General features: G+C 45.4%; 3 protein-coding genes across 6 annotated transcripts; 1 reads left to right on the top strand and 2 right to left on the bottom strand.

The window, feature by feature from the left end:
- Positions 1-256: 256 nt before the first annotated feature.
- Positions 257-4,882, bottom strand: LOC6531081 (kelch domain-containing protein 10 homolog). Its single transcript, XM_002091879.3, has 3 exons — positions 3,509-4,882; positions 1,553-2,110; positions 257-1,422 (listed from the first exon to the last, which is right to left on the bottom strand). The coding sequence occupies exons 1-3, from the start codon at positions 4,352-4,354 to the stop codon at positions 991-993; spliced, it is 1,836 nt and encodes a 611-aa protein (XP_002091915.1). The 5' UTR covers positions 4,355-4,882; the 3' UTR covers positions 257-990.
- Positions 4,883-5,330: 448 nt separating this feature from the next.
- On the top strand, positions 5,331-15,782 carry LOC6531082 (TRPL translocation defect protein 14). 4 transcript variants are annotated; one of them, XM_039372117.2, is made up of 11 exons: positions 5,331-6,088; positions 7,623-7,690; positions 7,945-7,982; positions 8,322-8,359; positions 9,187-9,318; positions 13,314-13,442; positions 13,511-13,647; positions 13,741-13,761; positions 14,065-14,278; positions 14,340-14,670; positions 14,748-15,782. In XM_039372117.2, the coding sequence occupies exons 1-11, from the start codon at positions 5,845-5,847 to the stop codon at positions 14,998-15,000; spliced, it is 1,605 nt and encodes a 534-aa protein (XP_039228051.1). In that variant the 5' UTR covers positions 5,331-5,844; the 3' UTR covers positions 15,001-15,782. The 4 variants fall into 4 exon arrangements, with proteins under 4 accessions (XP_039228051.1, XP_002091916.2, XP_015051109.1 ...); XM_002091880.4 differs by lacking the exon at positions 13,741-13,761 and having other exon boundaries at positions 5,335-6,088; positions 14,748-14,932; positions 15,228-15,782; XM_015195624.3 differs by lacking the exons at positions 9,187-9,318; positions 13,741-13,761 and having other exon boundaries at positions 5,337-6,088; positions 14,748-14,932; positions 15,228-15,782.
- LOC6531083 (GPI ethanolamine phosphate transferase 3) lies at positions 15,768-19,686 on the bottom strand. Its single transcript, XM_002091881.3, has 6 exons — positions 19,249-19,686; positions 18,545-19,188; positions 18,305-18,488; positions 16,627-18,235; positions 16,119-16,567; positions 15,768-16,058 (listed from the first exon to the last, which is right to left on the bottom strand). The coding sequence occupies exons 1-6, from the start codon at positions 19,393-19,395 to the stop codon at positions 15,858-15,860; spliced, it is 3,234 nt and encodes a 1,077-aa protein (XP_002091917.1). The 5' UTR covers positions 19,396-19,686; the 3' UTR covers positions 15,768-15,857.
- Between the last annotated feature and the right edge of the window lie 179 nt (positions 19,687-19,865).

Raw genomic sequence — 19,865 nt, forward strand, 5'->3', positions numbered from 1 at the left:
CGTCCGAATACCTGTACTTTGGGCCTCTGGTGCTACGCAGTTCGGCAGTTAGCCGAAAATCCTGGCTGGCAGGGTGCATTTTGGGATTGCAAATTGCGCATGACTCAGCAGCGACTGCCTGCCTGGCTGCCCCATCCTCTCGAGGAATTCCAGACCAGGGACAGGGTTTATTTGGCTGCAAAGGCAAGAAGAAACTGGGTCATTGGCAACTGCGCCGTGGATGATCTGCTTGATACCGAGTGAAACGGCAATGGTGTTGCATTAGAAATTTATTTATTAACTTAGATTCAACCAAATTTAGTCTTGGGTAATATAAACCGAGCAAACCAACGTTCGCCACGGGGGCGAGCAGTAGCCTATCACTGCATTGGTACATGATATCGCAATATTGATGAAGTCTTATGTTAATTAAATATTACTACCGCTAAGTATTATGTACACTTTGACAAAAATACATCGGGGATGTCCCCTCTATATGACATTGTTTGGTGTAGCCTTCATTATGGGTTTGTTGGTTTTTGTATGTGTGTTTTTTGGGTGCAAAGTGGGATGTGTGTTGGATTTAAAGAAGGGTGAACATTATAGCAGGGCCGTGTTTGGATATAGCAAGTAAGTTTCGAGAACCCGGTAAGATATTGTGGGATTTTATCGAGATTTTGTTGTGGGGTGCGCTGTCTGATCTGTAAGCTGAAGTTTAGAATACATACGCATGGCCTGTATCTGGCTGTTGTTGCGCTAGCTAAACTTAATTACAATCTTATTTACATGCTAAACCTGTCCGCATGTTTCTTTCGAGTATCAAAATACACATGTGTACAACTATAAATGTCCTTCGTATTCGATCACAGCGCGCGCTCAATGTGAAAACAAAACTTTTAAACAATAGTAACATAAAGTTCTGCAACTGAAAGAGTTTCGAGAAGGTATGGCTCCGCTACCCTCCTTGATTTCGCTTTATTTCGCTTTTTCGTGGGAACAGTGGAAGCAGGCCTATTGCGTTGTGGAGCGGGCACGTTTTGGATTCGAGTACAGCGAAATTAGCATGGACGGGTCTGGCTGGCTCATGTCCAAGCGCCTCCTGCGCTGCGGCGGTAGGCGTTCCGCAAAACGTTTTGGTATACCGGCTCCCAGTAGCGTTTTTCGGTCGTACAAGTCCAGATTGTCGTTATAATATGTGATGGCGTCCCAGCACATTTCGCTCAGCTTGGGCACTGTCATCCACATCTTATACAGATCGTTGCGGCGGCGCATCTCCTTTTCCATGTACTCAATGCCGCCGAACACGTACATGCATCCATTATCCGAGTGGGCAGCCGAATGGAAGTACAGGGGGCGGGGCAGGGTGGCGGTCTCGATGCGGTACCAATGCTTAGTGCGCAGATTAAGCTTCCAGATGTCCGAAAAGTACGTGGAGAAGTCGCCCTGCAAGACAAGGATGTCTTTAGTTGCTGCATTGAAAGCTTAGGTGGTAAGCATAACAAGAAGGTGGTGTAAATTTCATCTAAAGTCTTATGGCAATATGGTTAATGTTGTTCTATAATATGTAACTTACTTGCAGACCGCCCGTGATGAAGGCCTCGATGTCCCCAGTGGAGGACTGGTGTTGGACACACGAAAAGCACTTGCGCGGCTTTGGATAGCCTCTGTTGCCGTCGTCCGCATCAGCGGCACGCTGATCGGGATACGTTTCGAAGTAGTCCCAGCAGTTCGCCTTCAGGTTGTAAGCCGGAATGCGCTGCAAATCGTATACGGAGTGCGATGTGCCACCGCCCAGCACAAAGATGTGCTTGCCATCATAAACGACCTCGTGGCGGTAACGTCCCTCCGGATCGTCACGCATCTCCGGGCGACTTATGTACACATTCTCCCATATGCCAGTGCGCAAATCCAAACGATAGACATCACAAGTGTAATCAAATCCCGTCGTTCCGCCAATTGTGTACAGATAGTTCTTGTGGATCACTATACCCGGTCCATACTGAGCCGTGGGCAGATCACCCTTCACCTGCAGGCGATCCACGCCCGGTGTCGCGCCAGCACTGGCCGTTCGGTAAACGTAGCAGTCGTTGGAGCAGGATACTCCAAAGGGATAGCCAGTGCCGCCATGAGACTGCAAGAGTAATGGGAAAATGAGAATTCCATTTGTTTTCAAAAATTTAAGAAGATAAGACTGGGATTTCGAAAAGATAATGTAAAAAAGAATAAACAAAATGGATGCAAGCCTATTATCTTAGGCTTACGCTTTGAATCATGACGTACATTATACTATTGTATCACCCTTCCTAGAATGTAAGTAAGCTAAAAATCTCGTTGTTTATTACACTATTTAACTATATATATATAGATATATGTGTGTGTATTGAGAGTTAAGCGGGTGGCACCCACGCCCCTGACATTGCTGCCAATGCATTTAATTAGCAGATACTCGAGCTGCAGCAGCTTATCATCGCCTGGTGGTAAAAGAGAGGCACAGAAATGGAAAAATTGGGGAGGGTCAGCAGTAGGGAGGAGGAGGAGGCTGTGCTGCAGCCCCGATAAGCGGAAACATGTGTCTCCAGTGTGTTTTCGTGTGTGTATGTATCGGGGCATGATTCGTCATCAAATTATAGCTAATTGTGGAATGCAAGGGAAGGGCATTGCTGCCAGCATGAAATGCCAACGGCTCCCGTTTGGATTTGCTTTCGGTTAGTTTCCTCCCGTTCCGTCCGAAAAGTACAAAATAAAAAAAAGCGCGCGCACTCAGCTGGCTGCTGGGTGGGTAAAAATGGTAAATACAATGTTTTCAGTTTTTCCAGCAGCAGCGCGAGGTGGGGAAAGCTGGAAAACAAGTTGTTGCATGCGGCAGCAGCATAAACAACAACTGCGTAGTAACCAAAGTGGAAAAAGAGGGTTGCCTGGCATGCGCAGAGGCAGAAGGAGGAGGTGGAGATGCAGCAGGAGAAGGAGGAGGTGCCTTCCGAGTGAGAGGCAAACGGCAATGGCCATGGGCAGCTGTTTGGGTTGACATTTCGGGTGTTTAGAATGCATAAACAAAAAACAGAGGCGGCCGTGTGGAGACTCGCAATAGGGCGTGGCATTGGCCCTGGCGATTTTCATTGCCCAGAATAGCCCTCTCTCTCAACTAATTCACGCTCATTCGTCTGTCGAGATATCCACGATCAGCTGTGCCTGATTTCTCTGCTCATTTCACCATTCAATTGTGTTTTCTACTTAAAGCACAAACAAGTTTTTTTTTATTGCAATTGATGGTTTGCCTAACCTACACCGTAAAGAAATATGATCATTTCAAATACTAGCAATATAAACAAAATGAAACAGAGATATCTAAAACTGAAGACCATTTCTGCTACACTTTAGAGATCACCATTTTTAATCGAATTGGTGTTTCTTTGTGTTTACCAACACACCCAATGAGCAAAAGAGACAATCCAACTCATCTATTTTCGTCTGCCTTCGAGCCCTCGACCGCACCCCCCTCTCTAGCGATTGGCATTAAATAGATACTCACAATCAACACGTTATTGTGAATGGTCAATGCATTGGAGGCCAGCTCCACGGGCATATTGGCGGCATTGCCCGCATTCAGCTCCAGTCGCCAGGTCCTCGTGGCAAAGTTGTAGCTCCACAGCTCCTGGAAGAGAAGGCAGCGGCCGTGGCGTGCGGCAGAAACGGCGCTCCGCGGATTGTAGCCACCCAGGGAGTACAGATGCGAATTGGAGGCGATTATCCGATGGCCACTGCGCGCCAGGGGGAAACCACCGGGCACATGCTTATCCCTGTACTGGCACTTGACGAGACGCAACGGCTTGAAGGTGTACATGGGCGGTGGGCTGGCCACCTGAGACTGCTGCTGCTCCGGCGACAGGAAGACATTCAGCACACTCTTGGACAGCTCTTTACCCTCGTCCAGCTCATCGCTGGAACTTGTCCAATCGTCCGAGTACATCTCTTCGAATTCTGATTCCGAATCTGTATCGCCATAGTCCACATCCACGTCCACATCGTCGTCTTCCTCCTCCTCTTCCTCGTCCAAATCACTGGCTGCGTCCATGAGCTCCACGGCAGCCTGAATGGCATTGAAACGGCCTACAAGCTCCGCGTTATCCTGCTGCTGCGGCAGTGCCTCCTCTGGCTGACCCACTTCCTCCTCTGGCATGTCCTGCTCCATTATTAGATCGTTATTATTGTTATTGTTGTTATTATAGTGGTTGGCCAGCTGTTCCTGGTGGTCAGTTATACGGGGCGTCCTGTAAATCTGGGCCAGGAAATCGCAGATAAACAAAAGAAACGTCCAAGTGTGACGCAGTTGGTTAAATACGATACACTTGAGTTTTGTTGGTTTTAGTATGTTCATAACACGCTTGCTGTGTTTGGAGTGTTGATAACGTGACAAACAATTTCGGGTTTTCGGTTTTGATCCTGCTTGCCACAGAGAACAGAACAATTTTGTTTTAATTTTCGTCAAATGTGGTTTTTGGTTTTTTTCAGCTTGCTGTGGGGAAGGGGGGCTGAAGCGACCTCGCACAGCTGGCTAACTAAGCTGTCGTTGTTGTTGTGGTTGTTGATTTGATTTCTGCTGCTTTTGTTGCTATTGTTGTTGTTTTCGTTGTTGCTACTGCTGTCATTTTGACACACACTCCCTCTCGCTCGCACCCACACACACACGTACGCACATGTGTTACGTTACGTGGTTTGTGAAAATGTTTGCCCGTTAGCAAATTCAACTGCTCGTCAATTTAGCTCGCGCTTGGCTATTGAAATTTACTAGTTGTGGCACGCTGGCGAATTGCTTAATTATTATTGCAGTCGATTGCTCGCGCGCATCGTTTCGTGTGCGACAAACTACGCTTTAAATTTAGAACTGAACATTGGAGCAGTGTGGCCGTGGAATTATCGATAAGTTACCATAAACGGTCACGCTGCATTCGAGTGCATTTGAGCTGGTGGTGACACGCTATCGATTGGCCTTTGAGATACCGATAGTGTAATTAATTTTTTTATAAATAAGTTGCGGGCAATTAAAAGAACTTACAAAGTTACAATAATCTGCGCTTTTTTTTATGTAAAATAACCATTGTGAAGCAACTTATTTAAAATATAGATGATATGGTAAATCAAAATATTCGAAATAAATATTTTTTTGAAGAACAAATAGTGGGTTTTTTTTTATACCAGAAGAATTGAGAAACATTTTATCTAGTAACTATCACTATATCAATGTGTATAAATATAATATAGTCATTAAGTTTATTTTCATATTAGTGTGACCGTTTGCGCGAAACGAATTTAACCATTTTCCCCCCATCCAAATGCGGCCGCACTTAATTCCAACAGTATAAGACCCCGTCGGCACACATTTTCCACACGATTCTGTTATTTTCTTGTGTAATAAACGGATGCGGTGTCAACTCGTAAAAATGCAATACCACCCCAAATCGAATAAACTTTGATATCGCCCAAATACTCGGATGTGGTACGGATTCAGACAGTAGCGTATAACGCTGCCGACTAGTTGGTCAAGTTGTTAAGTTCCTCCACCTCCGTCGGCCTTTCTGAGAGCATCCCGCGCAATCCCAACTCTGGGCATGATTTCATCGCGCCAGTGCGGCATTTGAATTGCAGAGCGCAGAGCGCACGAGTCGAGTCGAGTCACCAGCAGGTGCCCAGGATCGAGACCAGGACAGCAGCAAAAGCACGAGGAGTCGCAGGAGTTGCGCGAGTTTCACAGGCATAACCTTAAAAGGCACGTGCATCGCGCGTAGAAGAGTTCTCTGCGTGCCACCACATCGGCGGTTACTCTCCTAAAAAACAAACACGCAGTACGAAATACCCGAAGACGAAGACATGGCCACCCTCCTCAGCAACGGCCAGCAGTCGGTGATGGCCACCACCAGTAATGGTCAGGAGCAGCAACAGAAACAGCGCCAGCACCAGCAGGACGAACTCGAGCAGCAGGAGCAGCAGCAGCAGGTCGAGATCAGGAAGTCAAGCTCACCGAAACCCGGAGCCATGCCCAGCTTGAAGCTGAACAGGATGGGTTCGGTGTCACCGAAAGATAAACGAGTCTACAAAATCGTCCTCACTGGCGGTAAGTTTTGTTCCATGTTTTATATCATACATATATCATATGTATACATACCTGTGATTGCTCTCTGGGTTTGCTGTGTATCTGTTACAAGTGTCCTCGTTAACTCGCATCCTCGTGGCCCACACACACCCGATTGCGATTTGTTTACGATTTGTGTCAAGGTCGCGAGTTTCCACCAACGGGTACAGATTTTGTCCTGCGCGCAGCTTCCCAGGCTTTCCCAGGCCGCCTTCAAGTGGCAAAGTGGTCGTTCTGGCATATTTTGTGCTTTGTATTCCTGTGACTACCGGCTTATTTCGCGGCGCTTCAAAGAACTATTTACAATTCGTATGTGAAGAATGCATACGTGAATACGTAGCAAAACCTGTTTTTGCCGACCATCATATGAGCGGCAATTGGGCGCGTGGTGTAATCATTTAATTTGGGCCCAAGTTATGGCTGTGATTAGAAGCCCCACACAACACAACAAAAAACGAAAGCATTGATGTATTGACGGGCCTATCTGCCCCACAAATACTACTTGTATTATCGCCTATGGGACGGGCTTCCTTCGCCCGAGAGCTCTAATCATTTTCGGAAGAGGCTGATAAAAGACAGGCCACATCGCCACGTGTGTCACTTGTCCGAAAATCCCCACTAAATTATAGTAAATACCCATTCAAAGAAATTCTTATCGCTTAGAGCTGCGCCTTCACCAACGGACATGACTCTTTTTCAGAGTGCATTCGGAATCGATTTCCCGCGATCGGTGCGCAATGCATTCAGCAATGGGCGTAATTGCCTCCAGGGTCAGTGCGCAGACCTAATCGAGTGATATGCACAGTGCGGAGAAACTCAAGTGCACTTGATTTGCTGGAATTTGGGCCAGAAATCGAAGTGATTCGTTTCCGCCTCGTCGATCCACACAATGTACAGAATCATGCTGACCTAGAGGCTCCACATTTCTTATCCAAGACGGCAAACTGATAGTTTACTTAAAGTATAACTTATCTATACGAAAGTGATTGAATTTCCTCTAATAAGTTCTTTTAATTCATGAATTTTAAATTTAACTGAGTGTGCGCGCAGTGAAACGATTTAGGCAGGTTTCAATGTTGTCTTTAATACGTAGTTAGTAGTTTTTTGCCGAATTAATTAATGTTTTTGTGCTGTTCGTAAAGTTTTATAGATTTCTGTTAACGCATTTACAAACCCAATTTACTGGTTCAAGCTTTAATTTATGTAAACTGCAAGCACGTGCGAATTAGTTTAGCTAATTAAAAATAATCATGGTAAAGGGACGTGGTTCTTGAAATGTTTTCTTAAAAACCAGCTACTTCTCCCTTGAAACTTGTTAGCAAATCTTTACGCATTAACTCAGCACATTTTATATGAGTTATAAAAAGTATTTTAGGGGAATTTACCCACAAGTTTGAGCGCACCTTTTTCCCCTTTTCCTGGCAATCCAAGCAGTATAGAATTCAAGAATGTAACCTTAGCCCGGTTGCCAATAAACAAATAAAACTAATGAATTGAATACATTATGCATTTTCAGGGCCCTGCGGCGGAAAGACGACGGGACAGTCCCGCTTGTGTACCTTCTTCGAGAACCTTGGATGGAAGGTGAGTGTCGTGGGTGATTCTATTTTGGGGAGAATGTGAAATGGGAACTGGGGAATGGGTAATGGGTAATGGGAATGCCGGTCCTAGACTAAGGCAAGTTAGCGATTGCTTTGGGCCTCGGGCAGCTCTGTAAGTAGAGGAGGAGGATAAGAAGCCATGGCGATAGCGGGATTACCTTTAGATAAATCCCCTCATTACAATTCTATTGTCCCGAAAACTCGAAACAAAGCAATGAGCATGTTAAATATTTTCAGGTATTCCGCGTGCCTGAAACGGCCACTGTTTTACTCAGGTAAATTCCCTCTCCACACACAAACTCTTACACTCAAATTAAGAAATTAACGTAATCAATGCAGGGGCAATCAAAGCGAAAGGTGCCGCTCAGGAGTTCGCCACCTGAGTTTGGACCAAGTAGCCTTGTCTGCCGCTCGTCTTTTACCTGAGACGATGATGACCATTGCGATACAAACTTAATTTCATTCGAGTTCCATTCTCGATCCTCTTGAACTTTAAACAACTACTTGGATCGACTTGATTTGATCTACTGCATACAAATAGACTTTCATGTGAATGATGCTAATCCCCACCTTTATTTCTCTCTGTTTCTCCCCCAAAACATCCGAATATCTAGTGGCGGTGTGAAGTTCTCCGATCTGACCGAGAAAGAGGGTAAGTATTGGTGCAACCGACCGGGAGACCAAAAAGAAAAACTTGCTAGTTGACGGAGGAGGAGAGGAGAGAAGTGAAGAGAACAGAAGAGGAGTCTTACAATGCAAGCATTTTCCGAGTCCACACACATATATCTCATTATCCGAGCACTGTCAAGTTCGACATCAAGTTTTCTCGAAGCAACGAAAATAAATCAAAATATTTACTTGCCGAGCGACCAACACAAAGTATCCCTATACTATACGTACAATATATGCTAGGGGTATTTTTAAAATCAGCCAGCCAGCAGCATACTATAGATAGTACGAGTATATCATCTAATGTATGTATGTATATATCTGAGTATTTTGGCCAGAAGGCCCCCCACAAGAAAGTCACGTCTTCAATGAAACTTACGTAATGCCTTGGGGCACGATTCGAATTCCCAACTCGATATCCTGATTGCGTGACTCGAGGTCATTTCGCTAGCAGTCTTCCTTTTCTTCACTCGCCAAGCAATTTGTCAATTATGGTTATTAATGGATTTGTCAATGTGCTTTGCCGGCGATGGTGGGATATCTAAATTGCCAAAAGTCCAATCAGATAAGATATAGAATGTAGCTGTAGGTCTGATCACATGTCCGCCGATTAGTCGCAATTCCTTACAAAACCCTCATGAGTAATGGCATTTGCAAGCAGGACAATTAAAGCCTTAATGAGTCACAACCGGACCGTTTTTTCTATATCTACATATATATATGAATATATAGTAGTTACGGCCAGTGGCTAATCTAATACACCCACTCACACACGCGAATCACCAACCCAAATCAACAACACACTCACAGACCCGCCCACGCCAACCACGTTCGTTTACAAAGATCTGCCCTTCGCCGCTCCGGAGCACAGTCTCATCGACCTAACCGCATCCTGTCCGCGCTGCTTGGCCAAGGCTGCATCCCGGCCCAATGGCAGCGAAGGTGAGTGCCGTGTGGTGAGCCGCCGTGGGAGCCACAAGATCGCTTCGGTTCTTATATCCTCGTTTTGCAATCCGCTTGGCTCCCCAAAACTACCAAACTAACCAACTCGTATCGGAATCGAATTGAATCGTACTGATGGGGGAACGGAGTTCGATGCCACGTCTTGTCTGTGCCTGTGCGTCCTTGAGCTGCTTTCGCCCAATGCATTTGTTTTTAAATCGGATAAAGTCTTGAACAGAACTTTCCCGTATCTTTGCTTTGTGTTCGTCCCCAAATGACTTGACATTTAACCAACATACCGTGCTGTTTGGCCCGCGCAAACAATGCTCTTTAATGCCCCCTTCTATATAATGTGTGTACTTGTATTTTCTGTTTGTTTTGGCTTCGTTCTATGATTTATGTGCGTCCCCATAACACTTGTGTCCACTAACACGTCGTAATCGCCGCGATCTGTACAATGTCTCTTTATCTAACCGATCTGATATATCTCACATATCTGCTCACTTCAATAACAATATTTTACGCCGAGCCTCTGCAATTCGTTTAGTCGCTACCATTTCAGTCGAGTCTAAATGGGCCATTTAAATTTAGCCGCCACGATGAAAGAGTGTATATCCATCTATATATCCACAAATATATAATATATATATATACATATATATATATTCATGTTTCGATCAACACGTGTGTGTGCAAAAGTCTGCTCTCTGGTGGACACCCACTCCCAAAAGTGCGGATTTTTGAGACTTGGCAAAAATCCGTACTGAATGTGTTTATTTTTCCTTACGTGATCTGAGATTGTTAAACAATTTACTTTGGCTATACCTTCTGTTTTTGCCTATCCAGACATTCAGCTTAATATATTTTCTTTTTCCACCTTTCTAAAGTAATTTATAAATGCCTTGCCAGCCAGCTTTTGCTTTACAACTGCTGACTAATGCTACTTTCTGCTTTGGCAAACTTCTTATTTGTTGTTCTCGAAAAGAACAGCTTTTGTTTTAAATTTTAAATACACATAGCCTGCTTACGCCAATGCCCACTGTATGTGCCAGATAGAATTTTCGACTTTCGACCATTGTTGGCCAGTCAGTGAGCCATGGCCACATGGCAATTTCCCAGCCGAAAGCCATTTTCATTTTCATTTCACTACTATTTTGTGTGTGGGGGCGTTTTGCTGTGTGTATTTATTCTATATAATTTGACTGGCTAATGAAATGTGTGGTGATTGTAGGCGAAGAATGCGAAATGATCTAGCGCATCACGTGCCTGCTGACGCGAGTTCGACATCCGCTTCCCAGCCAAGCCACAGTGAACCCCCCTTTGCGACGCCCCTGAGCGCCCTGAGCACCCCACCCATTGTACCCCCCAGACTTTTGTTTACCCTCTCTTCGCAGTTGGGCGCTAAATGCGCTCCATTCAATTAGTTTAGTAGTGCTCCGATTCACACAGTCGGGCTCGCAAATCTAGAGCCATGAGCATCGTTGATGATTAATACAATACATTAAAATTATACTGTAATACACAAAGTGCTTTCTATTTGAAATATTACACTGAATTCTAAGAACAATTTATAGATTTTTGAATGTCTCACAAACGTGTTAATAGCACAAATCGCTCAAGCACAACTGTTCACATGCGTATATACATATATATATATATATATATATATTTGTGCTGATACATATAGCTTCCATATTATAGAAGGCTGTGATAGCTAATATATTAGGCGGGGCAAGTCTTGCCAAGAATTCTCGTTTGAACTTGTTATCGCTCGATGTCTGTCAGTCGCTTTGCTTGGCGTGGCTGTGGTGTGTCCTCTCTGCTCGATTGATTTCCCGAAATTGATTGCTAAACGATTTTGTTTTCTGAGTTTTGCCTGTTGATTTGCTTTCCTTTGCCTTCCTCTCCCCCAAAACTAAAACCCTTCTTATCGCTTTTTTTTAGTCAAATACCAATCCGACTTCTTCATTAGGCGAACTGTTTCGCTGGCATTATGGAAATTAACTTGGCTAATTATGTATTTATGTATGTTGTTTGCCTGTGCCTAAAAAACCTCCTAATCTACATACGATTTGATTGTCTCGAGAGTCCATTAAAGGTTGGCTGGGCAGTCGCAATCATACACAATCTGAATTCACACACACGCCGGCTTTAAAACAATCATTCAGATATTTGGTACACAGAGAGAACAATCATTTAGATACTTGATTCACAAGGAGAACAATGTGATTTGCTAGGCATATCGTAGATTGATTAAGAATGATATCTGCACTGCCTCCAAATAAATTTAAACTATATAGCGAATTAGTTATTCTTATCACCTGCTACTTAGTCCACTCTAGTTTCTTATCAGTACCAGAAAGCTTTATTATTTTTTTCCCTGTGCATAGATTTCCATTCCCTGATGCGCAATAGCTGGTGAAATTGCAAATACGCGTACACCGCTCTTACATACATCTCCTCACGTTCCTGTACATTATTTTCTCTTGCATCATCGTTGCTAATTGAATTAGAATTGGCAGGCCAGAAGAATAGACTCGCAAACCAAAACAAAACGTTCAACGTTTCATTGGGCAAAAAACAGCAGTGCGTCCCACCAATTGATCGATTTCACCTGCCACCCGATGCACTGCGTCAAGTTCAATGCAATTGCCGTGCACAAATAGCAACTAATGCCCAAACAAAGGGAGCTCATTGGGCAGAAAAGTTTTCCACGCGACAGGGAACCGCAACAAGTGTTGCCTCCGTCGATCCCCCAAAAGCACCTGACTCTATAGACACCCAACCACACACGCCCACCAATCTGATTTATTTACCCCCATTGGCGCACAAATGCAAGGCAGTCACAGTACACACTCACTAGCTGAAACAGTAAAATCAATGCACTTGAAAAAGTTGCTGAATTTTAATAAGGTGCTCAGTCTGCTTACGTACTTAAATAGATTAATAAATTTAAACACTATCAATCTTTTTATATTTGTTACTATCTGTACAATCTGTGGAATGTTCCAGTTAGCGAATTTCAACTGTTTTAGCAAGAGCACGATGATGACATAGCTTATCGCCAAATGGCAAACTGTGACTCCCTGTCTGTGGGAAAAAGCCCCCTCATGTCGACTTGGATCAGCGATTACAGCTCACTCGTCTCAATTGCCTTGGATGGCTGACACATGAAGCTCTACTTTGAGTCAACGAGGCTATTGAGTGTTTATCCACACAGCTTCCTATATGCCATTGTTGATTTCGGAATGAAAGCACATTCCTAAGGCAAAAATCCATTATTCCATTAGGAAGATTTCTCAAAAACCATTTGTCAACTGTGCGCATTATATGGATCAATTTTTAAGCAAAACATTTTTAATGTTAGTCATTTCCCATTACTCGAATTATTCCATATTTTATTGGCTTTGTGTACTTTTATTATTTTATTGAGCTTCAAATTACTAAAAACAATGGAAAATGTGCTGGCACTAAACTGCCTCTAACCGCTTTTTAAATTAGTATCAGCATTGAAATTGAATTCCAAGCAGATGGAACTGAAAACTCAGACATTAACATCTGGAGGAGACGAATAATGCTGAGTACTCTTTAACCCGCCGCTGATTAGAAACTGTTTACTTGGGGAAAAAAATATTCTATTCACGACGGTTGGGCACAAGTTGATTGAACCCGAATGATTTGAATTCGATTCGCGCTCTCTTGTATGCCCAATTCCATTGACTCGAATTGAGATTAGGTTTCATCGCTTCAACTTGACATCGCTGAACTCAGACACTGGATACTGGCCATCGTTCATCAAGCACTGTCATCTTACTCGATTCAGAGCCCAGTCAATTAAGTTTCTTACAATTCGATGCCACAACCATCACCACAGTGTTAAATTCCCTTCGATTCGAATTTGCTTGCAATTGTATTTCGATTTCTATTTGTTTGGATTGTTAAGCAAATTGTTTGAGAGTCCAAAGAGTAACGTTCCTTTCCATTTCGCCACGCAGCCTACAAGTTCCAGGAGAATCTGATCCGCACCATGGTGCAAATTGAGAACACCTACTTTGAGCTCGGCAACTCGAGCAACCGCAACTGTTTGATAATCTGCGATCGCGGCGTTATGGATGCCAGTGCCTGTGAGTAAACAGTGGAATTTGCCACCCTCTCGTATTCCAAGAATAACATTTGATTAAATCCTCTGCAGACATATCAAAGGATAAATGGGAAAAGATGATGGCGGGCAACAAGTGGAATCCGGTGGAGATGCGTGACAATCGCTACAACCAAATTCTGCACTTGGTTTCGGCTGCCAACGGCGCCGAGGATTTCTACTCCACAGAGGTGAGTTGGAGGCCACTAAATGGTCGGTCGGCACTACAAATTTCACCTGATCAATTCTCTTGTCCGCACCAATTAAACGCCCGAATACGGTAGAACAGAAAGCGCCACTATCAGGTATCCAAAAATGGCTGCACTTCTAAAAATCGGTTGCCACAGTTGGTCCTGAATCTCAAAGTCTCTTCAATCCATGCTGTCTCATTTATCTTTGTTAATATTATATAAATCTATGTCATATTATATTTCAGTATATAAATGCATAGTCCTTTTCCTTTTGTAAAAACATTGTAGTTGTGTAGACTGTGTAGAGTGGCAGCTGCATTTTCTAACTATCGCTAGTGGCCTTTGCGTTGGGCTAATGGTTATACAAGTTTACAATTTGATTATGGTATTAACTAACCTCTCGTTTGATCCTTGCAGGACCACGCCTGTCGCTCGGAGGGCGTTGATTTGGCCAGGGAACTGGACTACAAGTCCGCGGCCGCCTGGGTGGGCCATCCCTACTTTGATGTGATCGACAACTCCACCAACTTCGAGACGAAGATGAACCGCATGATTGAGTCAGTGTGCCAGAAACTGGGCATTGATATTGGCGACCGTCTGCAGGCCACGTCGCGCAAGCTGAAATATTTGGGTAGGTCCAATTGGCGGACACTACCTTACGGCAGCCCGTGTAACATTGCATTTTCGTACAGTGGCTCTTCTGCCGCCGGACAGCGAGTTTCCGCCCTTCCAGGATTTCGATGTCGTGCATCATTATCTGCAATCCGCCGGACCCAAAGTGCAGGCGCGCCTTCGCAAGCGTGGGCAGAAGAACCACTGGAGCTACATCCACACGCAACGGCGTCCAAACGTTCACGGGCAGGCCCGCATTGAGGTGAAGACGCAGCTGACGCATCGTGACTACATGAACTTGCTGGCGCAGCGTGACGACGCTCACTTTACCATCTACAAGAAGCGCCGCTGCTTCCTCATCAACAACCAATATTTTCAGCTTGATATTTATAAGGAGCCAGGCCACCCACGGTGCGTTTAAACTACTACTATTGTATATCAAGAAATTTATAACGATTTTAATCGTTAATTTTAATGTATATCTGCAGCTGCAAGGGATTGGTGCTTTTGGAGACGTATTCATCGCTCACCGGTGATGCCCTAAAGAACTGCATGCCCAAGTTCCTGAATATTGTTAAGGAGGTGACCGGCGATCCGGACTACTCCATGTTTAATCTATCGCTCAAGGAGGACTGGAGCACCACCAAGAAGTTTTGCCGATCGGCGACGCACGGTAAGCAGGACGAGCAGTCGCCACAGCCGGCAAAGCAGTATCATCCGTACGACGAAAACAGCGATTAGGGCATGCGGCCATGCGGAGTCAACATAATCCATAGCCAAAGAATATAGAACCAAAAGTTTCCCGTTTCCAGTTTCCACTTTCACTGCTGTACATACTATAAGCCTCTACTGCATGCCTCCACTTCATTTCACTTACTTTCCTTTTCAAAATTTCAAATTGATGATAATCGTTTTGGTCTCACACATTTTGATTTCCGCCTGACTGTGTTTCTCTTTTGATTTTGTAGTTAAGGGCGCCGCCAATGGAGTCTCGAGCACGCCGTTGCTCCTCAATGGTCAGTAGGCGTCCGAACTGTCCCTGAATCTCTTTTGCACACGCATGTTTACACGGCAAAAGCAAGTTATAAGAACACCAATGACCTGGCAACAAAATGTACAAACAAAAAAAAATCTTAAAAACCGAACGGATGTCGTTCCCAAGCCATCAAGCAATCAGAGCTTTGGCCAACATCCCCTCCCCTAAACGAAAAAAAGAAAAAAGCAAAAAACGCCCACACACCCTGTTACTTATTTGCGTACTTAACCCCAGGAGGATGAAGGAAGCGTGAACTAGAGGCATATGTGTCGAGTCTATAGTTTGGGAGCCCTCACACGTACTTAATTTTCTTGTCATGTTTGCTCGTGTTAATTTTGTAAGCCATACCCACTAGTAACTAGTAACTATGTAAATCCATGGATCCGCGATATCATGTGACGTTTTTGTGTCTTTTGGAATATTTGTGAACCAATCATTTTAACTCTAAGCTAGAAGTAAATAAGATTACGACTACAAGACCACCAAACAGTTGAATTTTCTTATTACTCGTGTGTGTGTGTATTAAGGTCAAAATAAATAATTCATTTCTTTTGGGCTGAGACTAGTGGACCTTGGCCTTGTTGATGCGCTTAATGAGGGTGTCCACAGCACGGTGGATGCGTAACACCAGGAGATAGCCCACAATCAGGGCAGGCAGACTGACGAAGGTAGCGAGGGCCTCGTAGATGAAGCGCGGCGCAAAGATCTTCCACACCATCAGGTGGCGGCAGTGAATGGTGCAGGCCATCATGGCACAGAAAATCTGTAATGCATTCGGTTAATCAGTATTCATCTAAGAGTATGGGTGACTGCAATCGCTTACCTTGAGTCCCTGTAGCATGAAAAACTGGGTAGCCAGCTTGAAGCCAGCGCCCAGAAAGACATCTTCGTACTCGTACAGAGACAGTTCGCCACGAGTCATATCAAAGCCCACAGCTTCGTTGGCCAAATCCGACATGGACGTGGTCGCATCCACTTTGCCGCCACTCCTGCAGCTTCGTATGAGGTTGGGAAACAGTGCGAACAGCGAAAAGGTCTCTGTGCTGAGCAGAGAGTACATGCAGAAGAAGAAAATGGGTCCGCAAAAGGTGTTTAAAATGACCAAGGCACCAGATACTAAATTCGACTGTCCGATTCCAGTGGTGCGACCCACGAAGGCGGCACGCCACTCAATTTGCGACAGCGTCGTCTGATGCGAGGTGGCAAAGAAACAGAAATGCGCCAGCAGGAACCAGCCAACCAGAGCCGTAAAAGTGGGCTGCACACAGCTCTCTGTAAAGAAGATTCCCATAAGTAATCCATTTAAGGAAACTACAAAATGACACACTTACCAAAACTAGTGGCAGTTCGATAGCGCAGTATACCATGCACGCTGAGCAGGATAGCGCCCACGGCCACACAGACAACCAAGCCGATGGAAGCACGCGGTTCTAGAAGAACTATCATCACCAAGGCCAAGAAGACGCCAAATGCAATGACAATGGAGGAGTAAACGGTGGCTAGTCCATAAACCACCGGGATCTGACTACGCCTCTCGTCGTCATCGCCCTCGTACATACGCTTCATTTTCCTAAAGATTTCCGGAACAATGCTTTCATTGCCGTTAATGGTCACCGTATGGGAACTCCTCGGTGGAAGCACAAAGGTCATTAGAGGAGCCCACGAAACCACAATTATCTGCAACAACAGCAGACCATAGATGACCAGAGCCATGGCATCGATATGCGTGCGCTGGATGTTTTTAATGGAGCTGTTGGCGAGCAGGATATGGCCGCCGGCGCAGATCGAGGCCACCGTAGGTCCGTAGCGAGCCAGCAATACGTTTGGCAGGTTACCGGTCAAGTTACCGCAGGAGCGCAGATACAATCGTGTGAGCGTGGTGTACACCACCAGTACCACGACGGCGAGTATGTACGTCTTGGCCGTTCCTGGCTTTTTAATGGAGAATCCGGCTCCGCCGGCGTTGACAAAGTCGGAGCAGTTGCCTTGCTCCTCGCGGCAACGAAACAGCGTGTAGGCAAAGCGTATTAAGCATATCGCCAAGAAGCTGGCCAGGATCAGCCTTAACGCTGTGGAGCGCAGAAATTGTGAAGCCTTGAACTTGGTCCTGAAATCCAAGCGGGCGCTCAACCGAAGAAGTTCGTGCGAGAGCAATAGAATCGCTGCCGCCAGGAGGTATGACAAGATCTTGGCCTCCTGGATGACGAAGCTGTTCGAGAAGAACACAGCCATCGAACCGAAAAGCAGCAGACGCGTGGGCATGTGTCCAAACCGCTTTACCGTCGACCAGTTGGTGGCAATGTTAGTCCAGTGTCGTAGTGTATGGAAAGCCAGGATGACGGCACTGGATAGGGCCGTGAAGAAGATCACTCCTTGCTCCTCTGTTTTGAATGAGAAGGTCTTGAAATAGCGATACCCAAATACTCCAGCGGCCAAGTTGATTAGGTATACGTAGAAGACCTCCTTGGCTTTGAAGATGTGCCCAAAATCAGCGGGCCGAGAGTTGTTTACCACCAAGAAGATAAAGAACAACGGCAGGAAGGTAAAAAGCAGTCCCTGCGACATCTGAGTGGGATCAAACCTGACCCAGATCTCTCGACAGGTGCCCAGGATGTCTCGCAGATTGGTATTCAAGTCGCGTATAAAGGATTTGAAAGCAACCTCGTTGTAAACAGTTTGCACCCGGTGGGAGAGGAGTATGAATTCAGTCTCTAGGTGGTCCATCTGTTCCACGTTAAATGTGCGCTTATTTTCCAACGCGTACTGGAAGAAGTAGCGATAGATCTGCTGGGCATTCTGCCAAGAATGGAGCAGAAGGGTCTGGAACTTGTTCAAATGCGGTACTTGCAGATCGGGTACAATGTTAAAGTTGACTAGGCCCAGGTTCGAGTACGGTATCGGGACGCCGAGTATGGTGGCCAGCGTGGGGACCAGATCAATCTGGAAAGCAAATATCGTTGCTTATCACTGTGACGTGACGCGCCGTGATTACACGTTGTCTTATCTCACCTGCTGCAGCATTTCGCTATCTGAGCCCGAATCATTGCCATAAAATCTGTGCTGCTTGGAGTAGGCAAACAGCAGTGCGTTGGTTTCGTCATCAGTATCTCCGCCATGATCGCCGGATGCCGTCATTCCATGGTCGCCCATCACCAGCAGCGTGGTGTCATTGTCCATCGCCGCCACCACGGATCTAAATGCATAATGAATATGATTCTGGCCGTTAGCAATAAATGTGATGCCGCCTACCTTATCACCTCGTTCATCTCGCCCAACTTGCGCGCCATTTCCTCATGCATGGGTCCGTGCTTGTGTCCGCAGTGGTCCACGCCGAGAAAATGGGCCACCAGCACCTGCCAATCGTCGCTTTCCAGCTCCTTGGGCAGGTTCTTCAATATCTGATTATCCACGCTGTCCAAATCGAATATATCGAAACTGGGATAGGAGTACGATCGCTTAAAGCGACGCGGATACAGATCCGTCCACGTGCTATCCCCAAGGAAGACCACCGGCAGATCGCTCTTGACTATTTGGTCGATGACATTGTCCTCGTTGATCTCCGGCGAGGCGAAATTGGAACCAATGTCGATGAATGTGGGCAGACTGCCGGTGGTGAGTCCTTTCAGGCGCTGCAACGTGGTGGTTGGCGGATCAGCGCGAAATCTCATTAGACGGGCGTGGTCAGGACTCTGCTGCAGCAGCTCCTGGAGCACCAACAATTTGTTCTCATAGGGCAGAGGATTCGTAACGTTCTCCTTGTAAAGGCCAAATTCGTATTTAAGTGCATCCACAACCAGGACAATAACCTTCGACTTTTGCGGAAGACACAGATTGGATGAGGCGTTGACATCCTTGAAGATTTCGTTCACAACCTCAGCGGTGAGGACGTACTCCTGTTCAGGGACAAAAGATTTGAGATGCATCCCCTGTTTTAGTCATCAACTAATACTTACTGCATTGGGATTGGTGGACAAGCGACGACAGGTGCTCGTCTCCGTTTTGGACACTCGGGCCAATAGGAATCCCCGCGAGAAAAGCAGCACTCCGCTGCTAATGAGGAAGGCCAGCCAGATGAGCACGAACAAGTACGTGAAGTTCATCTTACGGCTGCGATTAATTAACTAACTAGGCACACAAAACGCTTAATGAGTAATAAACTTTTCAGCATTTAGAACAATGCTGCTGGTAGGCGAGAATACTTGCTGCGGCTGGCCAGCCGCTATCCGGTGTATAAAACTATGTAATTTAATTGCACTTTACTTCGGAGCGATTGATTAGGTCTCCGGCATCACGATGCGTTCTGCTTGCTCGCTGTTTTCATTTAAAATTCGTCATATCTAAAGATTTTCTTGTGGGCTGAAGAAAAAACTGAGAAATATATAAGAACCATTTGTGGTGTTGCCACCTCGCCAAAGCAAGCAGCTGTTTCATGTTCATCCCTGGTCTTAAGCAGAGTTGTCAAATGAGCTTAGCTTTTTATGGCGGGACTTTTAAATCTAACAGATGATGTGGAAAAATAATTTTTTAACCCATTTGCAGTATAATTAACGTAATACAAGTTTATGTTGTG

The sequence above is a fragment of the Drosophila yakuba genome, chromosome 2R, assembly GCF_016746365.2.
Source record: "Drosophila yakuba strain Tai18E2 chromosome 2R, Prin_Dyak_Tai18E2_2.1, whole genome shotgun sequence".
Taxonomy (NCBI): Eukaryota; Metazoa; Arthropoda; class Insecta; order Diptera; family Drosophilidae; genus Drosophila; species Drosophila yakuba.

Excerpts from the sequence above, each read along its gene's own strand:
- LOC6531081 (XM_002091879.3), bottom strand. The coding sequence starts at position 4,354 with ATGAACATACTAAAACCAACAAAACTCAAGTGTATCGTATTTAACCAA. Across the intron at positions 2,111-3,508 it reads TTCACAATAACGTGTTGATT|TCTCATGGCGGCACTGGCTA; the intron begins GTGAGTATCTAT and ends TTACTCTTGCAG. Across the intron at positions 1,423-1,552 it reads TCATCACGGGCGGTCTGCAA|GGCGACTTCTCCACGTACTT; the intron begins GTAAGTTACATA and ends CTTGTCTTGCAG.
- LOC6531082 (XM_039372117.2), top strand. The coding sequence starts at position 5,845 with ATGGCCACCCTCCTCAGCAACGGCCAGCAGTCGGTGATGGCCACCACC. Across the intron at positions 9,319-13,313 it reads CCGGCCCAATGGCAGCGAAG|CCTACAAGTTCCAGGAGAAT; the intron begins GTGAGTGCCGTG and ends TTCGCCACGCAG. Across the intron at positions 13,762-14,064 it reads ACAGAAAGCGCCACTATCAG|GACCACGCCTGTCGCTCGGA; the intron begins GTATCCAAAAAT and ends TGATCCTTGCAG.
- LOC6531083 (XM_002091881.3), bottom strand. The coding sequence starts at position 19,395 with ATGAACTTCACGTACTTGTTCGTGCTCATCTGGCTGGCCTTCCTCATT. Across the intron at positions 18,489-18,544 it reads GAGATGAACGAGGTGATAAG|ATCCGTGGTGGCGGCGATGG; the intron begins GTAGGCGGCATC and ends TTATGCATTTAG. Across the intron at positions 18,236-18,304 it reads ATAGCGAAATGCTGCAGCAG|ATTGATCTGGTCCCCACGCT; the intron begins GTGAGATAAGAC and ends TTTGCTTTCCAG.